General features: G+C 30.7%; 1 protein-coding gene across 1 annotated transcript; it reads left to right on the top strand.

The window, feature by feature from the left end:
• Positions 1-5,181: 5,181 nt before the first annotated feature.
• On the top strand, positions 5,182-7,844 carry LOC111689961 (regulating synaptic membrane exocytosis protein 2-like). The gene is made up of 3 exons (XM_046952497.1): positions 5,182-5,973; positions 6,106-6,267; positions 7,244-7,844. The coding sequence occupies exons 1-3, from the start codon at positions 5,182-5,184 to the stop codon at positions 7,433-7,435; spliced, it is 1,146 nt and encodes a 381-aa protein (XP_046808453.1). The 3' UTR covers positions 7,436-7,844.
• Positions 7,845-15,432: the final 7,588 nt, after the last annotated feature.

Below are 15,432 nucleotides of genomic sequence, written 5' to 3'. Positions count from 1 at the left end.
TGTCCGCAATTGTAACGCAGATCACTTATCATACACTGCTTCAATCATCAGTTACAGAGAGAGAACATACACAGAATTCCTCGATAGTACCTACAGAATTGTGTTCACCTTGGATTATGATGCTGATTTGTTACAAAATGGAAACAAATGCAGAATAAACAGCAGTCTCGGTCCAATTGTATCCACCTTGATTTGGGACTCTTTCACATAATCCCTTACTATTTTTATCATACACTATTTTGCAGATCAGTTACAGATAGGAAATAACCAAAGAATTGTGTTCACCTTGGATTATGATACGTTTAAATAACAACTTGCATAAGCTTCCAATTCCTTATTAGACACAGTTTCGCTGATCAGTTACAGAGAGAAAACAAACACAGGATTACTCGATAGTACCAATAGAATTGTGTGGATAATACAATTGTGGAAACAATCGATAGTCCCTACCCAATTTTGTCCATCTTAAATAGTGATACTTTTACATAACCTCTTGCTAGAAATCTTGATCCTTTAGCATACACAGTTTCTCTGATCAGTTGTTGGATTGTGACGCTGATCAGTTACATAGTGGATACAAATACATCAGTCTCGGCTTAATTATGTCCAACTTGGATTGCGACACTTTTACATAACCCTTTACTAAAGACCTCGATCTTTGATCATATACTATTTTGCAGATCAGTTAAAAAAATGAAACAAATACAGAATTTTCTAGTAGTATCAGCCTAAGATTGCTAAACACAGCCCCGTACTGAAGCTTAAAACATTGTCGTCGGCAGAGCGATTATCGGATACTGTAGTCCGAAAGAAATCTTTCAAAAAAGGCGACGGATCTACCAACCTCTAAATGAGAAGTTCCTGATACAAGTATTTCTAGTAACTCTGATCGGTCATAGAAAAATCGAATTGTTGTTTTAACAACACTTTTTCTTCAAGTATTTTTCAAACCCCCATCCATTACCATACTCTACACAACAAAATAATAATAACTCAGCAATATTTAGATATAAGATTTATTCATAAGTATGAATAGTTATTGGATGAAGCAACACTGATGATGAGATGATAACAAAAGTTTTCTTTTTATTTTTATCTATTTATATTTTTCATTCATTTCATTTATTTGTTTTAATATGTTTTTCCTTCTTTTCCGTTTTAATCCACAACGAAACTTTTTGGTGATTGAATGAAAATGATTTGTTGAATAAGCAGAAAAAAACAGATTTGATTCATTTTTGCTTCAATATTTAAAACAAATTTGTGATGTAAAGAGTTTAGTTTCGAATTGTGGAAATTCCATCGAAAAAGGTTTGGTTCATGGTTGTTCAGATCTAAAGGATATAGCCTTTCAAACTGCCCGATACCATTGGCAAATTATATATTATATACTATAGCTGTAGGACTTACACATAACGACATTCAATATGTCATATTCATAAGATCAGATCTAACAGATCGAACCTTTCAAGTCATCGAATACCAAATTATATTCCTTCTCCTTCCTGATTTTGAAAATTTTGATCATCATTAACGCGCTTAATAGTACAACTCAAATTTCTTTAAAATCACATAGTTATCAACAATTCTAATGATTTGTATTTTCTATTCTAATCAAGTACTTTGAAGAATATTTGCCATTTAGTAGAAAGACATTTACAAAATAATGTTATAAAAACACTTTAAGTCTTTACATAATAATCATCCTTAATACAATGATGCCTGAATATTAAGTATTCTTCTTCGTTCTTAATACACAATCACTGGTCCACTTTAAATAAGTAATTACAAATAACTACATTTTAGTATATAAGTAGTACTACATACTACTATGTTAATGTTTGCAGAAAAATCAATATACTTATATAAATACATTTCAAATATTTACTTTCTTTCTCAATACATTTTACATAAATTCATAACTAGATTTTTGAAATTACTTAATACCGTAATGACCATTCAACATCCGTAAATCGTTTTAATATTTATGTAACATAATCTGTAAATAATCATCCTTGAGTACTTAGTTAAATGTGTTTTTCAATGCCAGGGGAATGTTTTAACCAAAGCTTTTTATATAATAAATCTATAAAACTAGTATAAACTTATAAAAGATGATTTTTTATATTAAGTTAATCTTTTAAATATGCATAACAAATTTAACTTCTAATTTGTAATGTATCGATTTAGTGCTTATAGTTAATATTGGCTTTTTATACTGGGTTAGATTTTTACAGACTACCAGGAGTGAGCTTTACATAGGTCCAATGATTCCCTTTGTATTGTCTGTTAAAAAAGATACTAACAGCGAAAGAAAAAGAAGAATTTCGGATATAGTCTAAGAGAATGTAGAAAAGAAAACATAGAAAGCTAGAGATAGAATGAACATACATAATTTCTATAATACGAAAAGTCATGTGAAACAAAGTTCACACCCATGCTGACAAATGCAAGAATTCGTTCCAGTTCAACATCTAACAGATCAGATAGGTCAAAGAAGTGAGAATCGATTCTAGGGCTGGGAAGTAACACAAAAGCTTCTACAGAAGTCATTATAGGGAATACCCACTCATCTTGCAATATTTCCAAAGTTATAGCGACCAGAATATACAACGATCAGAGATTTAATGGCGTCTATCAGTATAGATTCTGATATTTGTGTTGGATATCTGACAGTAACTTATCCAATTCTAATCCCTATTTTATCGCCGAAATTTCAGCTTGTAAAATAGTATACTCATCATTGAGTTTAAAGCAAATTTTGTTACCAAATTGCTCAATGGAGGTAAAATAATGCTGAGATGGATTCTACAGAGACCTATTAGAAAGGATATTTTATAAGAATCAAAACGTAGCCACAGCGTCTTTACAGTGAAGCATGTATGCTTATGAGACCAACGATCTTGAGCTTAGCAATAACAATTGTTGATTGTCTCGTCGTCTCATTGAGAGACGCCCGGCATTCTTGAACAAGTCTCAATGTAGAATATACACCAATCAGTGATTTAATGGCGGCTTGACTATCAGTATAGATTCTAATATCTGTGTTACATATCCGATAGTACCTAAGCCAATTTGATGCCTTTTTTATCGCCGAAATTTCAGCTTTTAAGATAGTACACTCATCATTGAGTCAAAAGCAGATTTTGGTACCGACTTCCTCAATGAAGATGCCTCTGCCAAGACCTCTGCTTAATTTTGATACATCTGTGTAAACACGAAGATTAACAGCATTCAAAAATAGAATGAACATAGATCATTACGAAACCATAGTTCATCTGTTTGAAGAACTGCAGGAATCCAGTTTAGCATAGCAAACAACGATTTACTGGGCGTAGTCCTAATAACACCAGTTATGAGAATTTTTCACCTTATACAAGGTGGATTTTTAGGATTAAAAATGTTTTAATATTTGGTTATCATTCCAGTTTGACTTTAGACTTTGTTTCACTGACCAGTTAAAGGAAACAAACAAGTATAGAATTCCCGATGATCCCTGCTCAATTGTGTCCATCTCAGATTGTAATACTTTTACATAACCCCTTGCTAAAAAACCTCCATCGCTTACCATACACTGTTTCACTGATCAATTACAAAGGGAAAACAAATTTATCGGTAGTACCTGCCCAATTGTGTCCACTTTAGATTGTGAGAATCTTATCTAAGCCTTTGCTAAAGACCTCGATTTCTTAACATACACTGTTTTGCTAATCTATTACAGAGAGAACACAAATACAGAATTTCCAGTAGTTTCGGCCTAATACGTCCTATACCCGCGACAAAATCTGGAAGGTTGTCATATATCATTCCTAGCAATACTTTTGGTTCATTGTGAAATGTATTTTCCTCAGATTCTGAATTAATAAACAATTGCTTCAAATCTGCTGTACAGTTTCAAGCTCCCATACCCGATTTGCATACCCATTTCAGTCATTATAACTAAGTACTAAGGCTATCTTGGTGTTCAAACTTGCCACTAAAGACCTGGATACAGGGCACCTCTATTATAGTATGATACCCTACACTAGTCAGTATGTTAAAAATTTTTGAAATAATAAAGCTTGTTTTTTAACATAATTCCGGAAGAAGACTCATAGGGGAGTAGAGGTAAATATGGACCTATCCTTAAAAATGTTGGTAGAGGTATTTACATCTAGTTCAAAGTTATTTAAGTAGAATTAAAATGTGTTTTTGTGCATTTTGACGTTGAAGTCATTTTCTGTGGGGGAGTTTGTATAGAGTCTAGGATCAAATGAGGCCCTACTATTACAAAAATCTTAAGTGTCGCTTAAAGTTTTATAAAACTAAATTTTGTTTTTTTGACATAATAGAACATTTAATGTAATTATGAGCCAAATAGCCCTATTCGAGGGGTACAGTTGTATGGGCGTTAGGCGTAACAATAAACTGTTTTCAAAAAAAATCAAAAAAATTCGTCCAAGGACCAAAGGAAGAGTATGGTCCAAATTTCTTCAAGTTATATTGAAAATTTCGATCTGTAGCGTAAGCACAAGGTACAGACAGACAAACGAACAGACGGATATAACTACATCGACTCAGAAAGTAATTCTAAGCCGATTGGTATACTTTAAGCAGGGTGTAGGGCCAATATTTTTTGATTTCACAAACAGCAGCACAAGCGCTTAATACCCTCCCCACTACAATGGTGTAGGGTGTAACAATTTAACATTAAAAAAATTTTCCAAACTTTTAAACTTATGTTTAAGTATAAGGACTTTAAAAAACATTTTCATACATATAAACAAAACAAACTATTTTAGAAAAAAATGCAAAACAGTTTTCTAACAAATTGTTTGCAAATATTATTTCACCTAAAACTTAATCCAAAAACAACAATATATAGTTGTGTAAGTAAGTACTGAAATTAAAAAAAAAAATTGTTCTGCATTCAATTTAAAGCATTTATTTGTTCAAGCGTATTAAAGTAGTAGCAGTAAAATGAAAACAATTAAAACTTTTCTCTGCATGCTTAATTGTTTTATTGTTGAAAATTTTTGCAAACTTTCAAAAAAAAAAAAAAACATTATCTTTCTAAAAACTAAAATACACATGTATTAAGTACAAAGAAAAACTTTTCTTTTTTTTTGAAAATTCGTTATATAATTTACGTTAAATGCAAATTTCTTTAATTAAGTGACCAAAAATGGAAAAAAGACTTTAATGAAATTTCTAACTATAGGTGCTAGTCGTGTGGGTTTACCCAGTAATCCCAGCAGTCGCAAGAGCTCAATTTATGATTTGTCACAACAACAACAACAACAACAACAGCCAATAGTGTTGCATCAGTTGCCAGTGGGTATAGGCAACACAGCCACCAGTCCACCTTCCGATGAAGAAGACAAACGTTTCTCACCAAAATGGAAGGGCAGTGGTGGTAATTTACCACCTCCTACACCTAAACAGGCGCTCTCAATGTTAAAACAAGCCTCATCGGCTACCAATGTATCACAGGGTATAAACGAACGACAATACTATTTGGGAACACAAGACAGTCCAAAACATTTACGCAAGGGCAGCATGTATAATCTAAAAGCCAACGAGAATGTACAACGCAAGGGCAGTATTTATGCTATGGCGGCCACAGATACAACTATGGGTACACGTCAACGCAAGAGTAGCATGTTTATAAGCAGTGCTAGTGAAGCGTACGATAGCCCCGAAATGTTACGTAAGAATAGTGTTATGCCTACGACTGACAACCCGTCCATGATGCGTAAACAGTGCATGTATCCGTCATCAGTGAATAGTAGTACAAAAAATCTTACTTCACTTTCGGACTCTACCAGCAATATCTCATCATCGGTTTCATCGACGATCAGTGGTATAGCAACTAGTTATGGTCTACAATTGGGACCGGGACAAATTCATCCCAAGGGTTATCGTCTGATAACCGAACGTCATGGTGAACTTAAGATGGGCTTTAGTAAAGTCAAGGGAACAGTAGAAGTTGAGGTATGTTTTCGTTATGAATTTTATTTTAAAGTTTTTGGAGAGTTTTATAATTTTATAATTTTTTATAATTTAGATTTTTTATAATTTTAGATTTAAAAACGAAAGCTAATAATTTTTTTTTTTAATTTTTAGATTATATGTGCTCGTAAAATAGTGCCCATTGATTGTGAAACTCCACCAGATACTTATGTTAAATGCTATATAAAAGATGGTGATCGTTTGCGTCATAAAAAGAAAACTCGTGTTGTCCGTCATTCTGCTGAACCTTTCTATAAACAAACCATCAAATATCAGGTAATTTAGAAAAAGATCGGTGATCATTTATATTCTTAACAGGCAATCGAGCTTTAAAAAGTCTATAGTGTCTTCGATCAGTAATTTAGAAAAAGACCGGTGATCACTTCTATTCTTAATATGAAATTAAGCTTTAAAAAACCGATAGTGTCTTCGATAAAGAATTATAAAATTAAGATATTATTATCCAAAAAATGACAAGATCACTTTTGTGCTGGAGGCACTAGTACCAAATGTATCTGAGATCACTTTCAGTTTCCGATTTTTTGGAAGCCCATTTCTTTATTATTTTGCAAACTATCTTTTTATATAATTATAAAATTAAGTCATTAGAACCCAAAGAATGACAAGATCACTTTTGTGCTGGAGGCACTAGAGCCAAATGCATCAGAGATCACAAGCCGAAAGTGTCTTTGATTAAGAACCCAAAGAATATCAATTATAAAATTAAGGCATTATTGCGCAAAGAATGACAAGATCACTTTTGTGCTGGAGTCACTAGAGCCAAATGCATAAGAGATCACTTTAATTTCTTTATTATTTTTGCAAACTATCTTCTTATATAATTATAAAATGAAGTCATTAGAACCTAAAGAATGAAAAGATCACTTTTGTGCTGGAGTCACTTGAACCAAATGCAACCGAGCCAAATGCATCAGAGATCATTTGGTTGCATTGGTTCAAGTGACTCCAGCACAAAAGTGATCTTTTCATTCTTTAGGTTCTAATGACTTCAACTGCATCAGAGATCACTTTCATTTCTTTATTTTGTTTGCAAACTATCTTTTTATATAATTATAAAATTAAGTCATTAGAACCCAAAGAATGACAAGATCACTTTTGTTTTGAAGGCACTTGAGGCAAATTCAACCGAGATCACTTTCATTTCTTACATCTTAATTATTTTTCAAAACTTTCCTTCAAGAAAACAAGCTTTTTGTTATTGAAAACATAAAATTTTCTTTATTCCCTTTAGAGCGCCGATGTCTTTGGACGTAATATTGTCATAATGGTGTGGCAACGATGTGTTGGTTTTGAACACAATCAAGGTTTAGGTGGTACTGAAGTTAATTTGGATAAAATCAATATGGGACAACATATTGGTGGTTGGTATCCATTATTTCCAATGCATTCATTTGGTGGTTCTGATTCGGATAATTCTCCTTGACCGATTACGCCCAAAAAAATAAAACAGACCAATATTAATAATAATAATAATAAAACAACAAATGCAACAGCATCATCATCAAAGACAACATCAACAACAAGTAATATAACAAATACAATAAAATCAGCTGCTGTGGCTGCAGTATCGACAGCAACTAAGAAAACACCAATAGTTATTAAAGAAAATATTAAAGGGAAAAATACAATTTACTGTACCAAAGGTATCAATGATTTAATGAATTTTTTCAAAACAATATTTAAATGTAAACATTTTAATAGTTTTAATGAACATTTATCCACATTTGGCACATTTGAGGAGTGTGTTTAAATAACTAATACTATATAGTATAAGAAGATAACTTGAAAAAAGGTGTTTTTATAAAAGTAAAAACAAAGAGGGAAGGAAAGCGCTTAGCTATATAAAAAATAATATTAATTTTTTATTTTTTTTCCTTTTCTCTTGTTTTTATTTCATTTTATATTAAATTTCTTTGTTTATAAACAATTATTTACTTGTTAAACATTAACATATTATTTTTCTTACATTTGCAAAAATTTGCCTAATAAAATATTAAGAAATCAATCAATCAATCATTCTAACAATATTGTTAAACAAATATATTTACTTTTAGGAACTTCAGCATGATGTTAGAAAATACATTTTGTTCTTAAACATAGCTTCTACATTACATCATATTGTTGTTAGTAACGCCTATTAAATTTGTGTTTGCTGTAGTTTAGGGAGGTTTTTCTAATTGCCTAAATATTTTTTCCTTTAGGTTTTAGGTTAGGAAAATTCTGGCAAAGGGCAAATACCTTTCTTTAGCCAAATATCTTATTTGCTTTTTTTTGGAAATTAATTTCATTTCGTATATAATTGATTGCTTAGCATTAAATGGTCTAATTGATTATAGGTAATATGTTCAAAAAATTCTTTAATTAAAAATATACATATTGCTCCACAAACATTGTAGGGCAAAAGATATTTTAAATTTTAAAGTTATTAAATGTTATATTCAATAAAATCTTATCTTGTAATTACAAATTTGAAACATTTTTCATCAGGATTATACAAATAGATCAGAAGTTTTAACATAAAGATTGCTTCTCTTTCCTGATAAGTAGTAAGTTAGAAGGGGACCATACGCCACTTTTTTAAAAAAAAATTCTTGAAATAAAACCGCAATATATATTCTTAATTTTTTTTAATTCATATACTTATATAAGTTAGCATTAGTTTTCTCCATTTCAATCTTTCCTTTGCCATTTTTATATACAAATTTGTTTAACAATTAAACAATTAAAACATTAAATCATTTCTGCCTGCCATAATATATAAATTTAATCTTTCAAACTTTCAGGGATGATAGATAATTGTTAAACAAAGATACAATTTGATAAAGTAATAAAAAGGATTACTAAAGTTTCTAGTTATTCTTGTTTGGCAGATGTGCCCCTATGGTGTATAATCCCCCCTTCTAACCTAGTTGCATCAATGATTATTAAAAGGAGATCTAATGATTATGAGGCTAAGTACGAATCAAGTCAATTTCGTCAACCCTGTTCTGAACTGATGCATATTCCAAAGAGGGAGCATAGTGCAAAGATTGTGATTAGTAATCTGAACATTAATGTGGATGAAATTGATAAACGAAGATACAATTTGATAATATAATAAAAACGATTACTCGGTTTTCTAGTTATTCAGGTTTGGAAGATGTGTCCCTTTAATGCATGATATCCCTTCTATCATAGTTGCAAGGAGATCTAATGATTATGAGGCAAAATACGAATCATGACAATTTCGTATACATTGTTCTGAAGTGAAGCGTATTTCAAAGAGGGAACATTAAGGTGGATGATATTGATAAACAAAGACATAATTTGATAACGTGATGATATCGATTACTCAGTTTTCTAGTTATTCGGATATGGCAGATGTGCCCCTATGGTACATGATACACCTTCTACCCTAGTTTCAGTAATGATTACTAAAAGGCAATCTAACAATTAAATACGAATTAAATAAATTTCATAAACCTTGTTCTAAAGTGTAGAGTATTCCATAGAAAGGATTAAAAGAAATAGTAGTCAGGTGGTGGCATGGTCTGAACTTTAATGTGAATATAACGAAATTTCCCAATCACTTATTTCTAAATAATTTTTAACTCGGCCGAGAGTTATCATGATTAAGTATTACGAGTAAATATCAGTTGCAGTTTTAAGTGTTACATTTAATTCGCTCATAATAAATAGAACCCTTTTCATCACACCAAATACAGAGAACATTATCATTGCGCCTTTGTTTTCTGCCTTCGCCTGTTAGGAAAGATTTCACCTACGATATCTAGTAGTATAGAATCTACGGGTTTTAGTAATGGACATATTTTACATTGCAAGTAGATAGACAAGACATTGTCTAAACCATAAGCCGGGTGAGAGTATAATTTTTCAACCTCTTCTTTCAAATATCCTGTTAACATTGAAAGCAACATGTGTCTGAGCGTTATAATGATAAAATATTATGATTCCATAACTGACAGCCTATTCTGCGCATCTTTCGGACATTATTCTCTTTAAGCCTATCAGTTGCATTCAGTACAGATGATGGCCTGGATCGATTTTAGCAACTCATAATTGTTAGAAATCTTTAAGTTCCACCAAATACAAAGAATCACTTAAGCGTCATGGATATTTGGCTTTAATATCAATTTGTCTATTTGACTAGGTTTTAAAGATATCCGCTATAGCTTAATGTATTAATTTTTCATCCCCAGTTGTCAGGCGGGTCAAGATTTGAACCATAAGCCGGATGACAGCAAAACTTGCCAACCACTTCTTTCTAAATAGCTTTTAATAGGGATTAAGATATATGACCGATCTGGCATCATATTCAATTTGCTTTGTTGGCAGGGTACTTAATACGATCATAAGAGATCAGAAAGCATCCACGTTTCATAAAAAGTTATTTGAAAATCTTTTTTTACAGAGTTAGAGTTCTATCGATTTTATTTGCTGTAGATCTAAAGTTTACTGTTTTTGGATGAATCTAACTGCTCGCAAACCTTAGGAAATTTATGCTTAAGTAGATCCCAATGATTTTACATACATTTGCCTGACAATAATCTTAATGGAGTATTGTCTCTAATGGTGAGTCTTCAATCGATAAAGGTTTGTTGAGTTTTGTTGACATAATAGAACATTTAACGTAATTATGAGCCAAATAACCCTATAGGGGTACGGTTTTATGGAAGCTAGACAAAATAATGAACCGATTTCAATCATTTTCAATAACATTTGTCGTTGGACCAAAAGAAGAGTATAGGACAAATTTTATCAAATTATCTTGAAAATTGCGACCTGTGACGTGCACACAAAATTTTCGTAGACTAGATCGACCCAGATTCTAATTCTGAGCCGATTGGTATACTTAAGGGCGGGCATAGGGCCAATATTTTAGGGTGTTATAAATATATGCACAGACGCATAATATGTCTCCACTATTGTGGTATAGGGTATAAAAAAATATCGACATCATTATTTCAAGATATGTGCTATAACTGATCTTATACTTCTTCCCACTTTCTTCTCTTCTTGATTGATTTCATGTGTATATAAGTTTTAAAACATTTTAAATGTTTTAATAGAAATACCAAAATAACCATTTTGATGATAAGATTAAAATCTTTAACATTTTATTTACAATTTAAATACATTAAAACATATTTTAAGTTCTTCTTTACCAACACAAACAAAGAATTATAAGAAAATATGTGATTTTTTTTTTCTTTCGAATAAAACACAATTGTTATAAAGTAGAAGATGAAAAAGAAAATGAAAACCAAATTTATAAAAGGATTAAAATTGTTGGAAATAAAATTCTTCGCTTTAGAAGACTAATAATAGAATTTATGCTTGAATGGCTTGTTACAAAAAAAAAGAGAAAATTTATTGACCAGTTAAGAAGAAAAAATAAAACATAAACGAAAAACAACCGAAAAATACAAAACCAAAACCATAAAATAATATCATACAGCAAATAATTTAAAACAATATAAATAAATGTTATTAAGATAAATATATATAATTAAATTAAATTCTTATACTAAATAAAACATAATTCAAAATACAAATAAACAAAGAATACAAAGAATATTTATGTATGAAATAATTAATACTACTATTTATTTCTATAAATGTAGTGTTGCAAAAAAAAAAAAGAGTTATAAAACTAAAGAAAAAACAAATATTTAAAAGAAAAATATATTTATGTTGCAAAATTTATTATTGAAAACAAAAAAAAAACAAAAGGTACATAAATAAATACAAATACTTATACATTTTTAAAAATAATTATGTATACAATATACATTGTATTAAGAAATTTTAAAGTAAAACTTCAAAATAACAAATTATTAAACTTCGTGCTACCTTAACATAAAATATATATTTTAAAAAAAAATCTAAAATTTATTAAACTTAACAAAAACAAACAAATTCGAAATTTATCAAAAGAAATCTATTACAATTACTATTGACAATCTTTGACGTTAAAAACAGTTAAACGAAATTATAAAGAAAACAAAACAATTTAAATGAAAAAAGAAAAACAAAACTTTTAATTAAAAACTGTTAATAAACCAAAAACATATGTTCAAATGTATGTTAATTTATTACCAAAAAAAAAGAACGAAAATGTTATATTTAGGTTAAAATTATATAGAAATTTGTTAAAGTTTGATTATTAGATCAGGTATACAAAAAAACACGTTTTGTTATGTTTTTTTTTTTGTAGAGGGAGCGTAAAAATTAAATTATAAACTGAATTATAACGTTGTTTATCACATATCCAAATATTATTTGCTGCTCTAATATTTTCTACTAATACTATGGTCCTTCGAACGCTAATAAACTATAATTGATTAAATCTGTGCTTATATCTTAAAAATATTGGATGTATAACTAAAAAGTTGTGAGATTTGTTTCGGTTATCGTCAGTTAGGATTTTCCTTTTAGGGAAAACATGGAATGAAATTTAGAATTTTCTACTAATACTATGGTCCTTCGAACTATGAAAATCTATAAATGATTAAATCTGCGTTTATCTCTTAGAAATATTGGATGTATAATTAAAAAAATGTTGTGCTTTGTTTCGATTATTGTTAGTTAGGACTTTCTTTTTAAGGAAAACATAGAATGGAATTTGGAATTTTCTCTTAAAACTTATGGTCCTTCGAACTATAATAATCTATAATTGATTAAATCTGCTCTTATATCTTTCTTTTCAATGAAAACATGGAATGAGCCACATTCTGCACAGATCAGAGAAAATATAGGAATTCTGACTGGAAAATGATCTGGGTTATAAGAAGAATGAGCAAAAACTTTGCATCCATAAGGCGAGTGAAACAGAAATGTTATCAAACATGTCTGGCAACATATTCTAGGCGTTTTTCGGCTAAAGCTCGTTTCAATTGAATCAATTGATATTGAACCGGACTTTACATACAATCTCTTACGGTTCGAGTTATTCTAATATATCCTCTTCTTTTGAGCAAAAAATAATTAAATCAGCCAATACAGGCCCAGAGAAAATGTTCTGCATCGATCAAAACAAATACAAAGAGAAAAGATCTCTAAGATGTGAATGAGGAAAATTTTCGCAAACCATAAGGCGGGTTAAAGCGAAGTAACTCAAACATGTCTGGAAACATATTATGGGTGTTTTTCTGTCAATGCTCACTTCATTTAAATCAGGTTCCTTTGTTATAGATTTCATGCGATGATCACGCCAGATTTCTACAGCTAATAGTAAATAGAACCCTGTTGGTCTCATTATACCTTAGTGTCAAAGACATTTGGCTTTAGTCTTTATCCAGGCTGTGAGTTATTGAAAGGATCTATTTTTACTATAATATAGTATCCAGTTTTTAGCTGCTCGCAAGCATTTTTAATTTGACAACAATCTTTGAAATTTCATTCAAATATACGCCAAGCCCTCTAGAGATTGGGGCAATGAGAAGCCTGTGTAAAGAGAGTACATTTTAACGCACGCAAAACTCAATGTTGTGTTTTTAACACATTAACGTATGACAGATAATGTTAGTTCATCTATATTTATGGGTGGTAAATATTAAGGAATCAGAAACTCTTGATGCTCTAGGCATAAAAATACAGTGCGATATCCAATGGACTAAACATATTTTCCAACTGTCGAAAGAAGCATTCAAGTGTTTCGGTTTTTTGAAACGGTGTAAGACTTCTCTACATCTTATCGTCTTACAACACTTATATCCGACCGAAAATGGAATACAACTCCCATGTATGGACCGGAGCTTTGAAGTCTATTTTGGAGCTACTCGACCGCGTACAAAAAAGGGCGAAGGTACTTATCGACAGTAATTAGTGACAGTAAGGCATCCACCTCTATTGATTCACTGGAGCACCGTTGCAACTTGTGGTGTATTTCACTGTTCTATCGATACTACAATGGAATGTGTTCCTCTAAAAATAGGGAACTCGTTCCCGATACCCGTATATATTTTGGTCAGTGGCCCGCGCAACACATTACAGGGAATATTCATTTTTTCAACCACACTGTTTGTATGTGAAAAAAACTTCCTGCAGAAAAATTCTCAGCCTCTTTCGATGTGAAAAGATTTAAATCAAATGTCCACAAACACTACTCGCTCTATTCTCCCTACCACCACCTATTTTTCTAGTTCCATGCACTGAGTGCTGGTCCATGAAAAAATAATACCTCGAAATCTAACTTTTTAAGCTCTTTTGCAAATCGATGGGGAAATTTCTTCTTTCCAAATAGTTTTTAATAAATATTCTGTGGAAGAGCTTTAATGATATAATATTTCACTTCTTTTCCTTGATGTATATTTTGGCTATTTTTACCCAATGCTTACTGCAAGAGAAAACCGTAGAAAACTTCTTCTGCCTCTGTCCTGCTCTGACAAATATCGGGACTGAGTTTTAAGTCAGTTCAACATTGCATGAACTTGCGGTTCTATCTAATATAGACGTTTGTAAGATAGAATAATTCATTTGTGCATCTGTTTGGTGTTCTTTTTCGCAGAATCCATTACACGGTATCACAGCGGAACCACTAGGACCCAAGTGAGTCGGTCAACTGGCCGACTGCCTCAATAACCTAACCTAATGCAAACTAATATGTTACATTCCGCATAGGATTCCTGTTGTGTACTGCTCAAATTACAGTTTCTTATAATAGCTAGGACCCTTTTGTTCTCACCTAATTCATAGTATTACCTACATGACATGGTTATTCGAGTTTCTCATACGATCTCTTACTAAGCGGGATCTATTTTTATCCAATTTTTTCTTTTGTGAGATTTTGGTGTGAATACGATCATCGCAAACGATCTTTTACTACTCACAATACATTTTTCTTCCAATTTTTGGGGACTGCGTCATTTTTTAACAAAACAAAATCTACCTAATATGATTTATAGCAAAGAATTGGAATATTTTTAAAAGAAAACAACTCTTTGTTGTTAAATGAAACACAATCTCTTATGAATTTCACATTTTATTGTTAGACATCCAATAGCTCCCATCAAAATACATTTAAATATATTTTCGAATGCAAAAAAAGTTCTATTATCTTAACATTTGCTTAAACTAAAATGATATTTTTAATAATATTTTATACTATCCTTTTTATACGTAAATCCTTTTTACTTCCTTTTAAATACCCTAATAAATAAAAACAAATAAAAAATTCTTTAGGGTACAAAATATATTAAAAAAAAACAAAAAATGGCTGTTAGTGTTTCTTCTAAGTAAATAATATAAGATAAAATAAAATAAACTTTGGTAGTTAGATAGTTTCTTTTTCTACTTTTTAACTCTACATAAATAAAGTGCATGTGAATGGGTAGTTTCATTAGAGATAATTAAAATGAAAATAAATATTTATTTAAATTAATATATTTCGATTTAAATTCCTTAAAGAAATTACCTTTC

Source organism: Lucilia cuprina, chromosome 5 (assembly GCF_022045245.1).
Source record: "Lucilia cuprina isolate Lc7/37 chromosome 5, ASM2204524v1, whole genome shotgun sequence".
NCBI classification, from domain to species: Eukaryota; Metazoa; Arthropoda; class Insecta; order Diptera; family Calliphoridae; genus Lucilia; species Lucilia cuprina.
The sequence above is the reverse complement of the archived record's forward strand: the minus strand, read 5'-3'. Positions and strand labels throughout refer to the sequence as shown.

Coding starts and splice junctions, on each gene's coding strand:
- LOC111689961 (XM_046952497.1), top strand. CDS start 5,182: ATGAAATTTCTAACTATAGGTGCTAGTCGTGTGGGTTTACCCAGTAAT. Junction 5,974..6,105: donor AGGGAACAGTAGAAGTTGAG/GTATGTTTTCGT, acceptor TTTAATTTTTAG/ATTATATGTGCTCGTAAAAT. Junction 6,268..7,243: donor AACAAACCATCAAATATCAG/GTAATTTAGAAA, acceptor TATTCCCTTTAG/AGCGCCGATGTCTTTGGACG.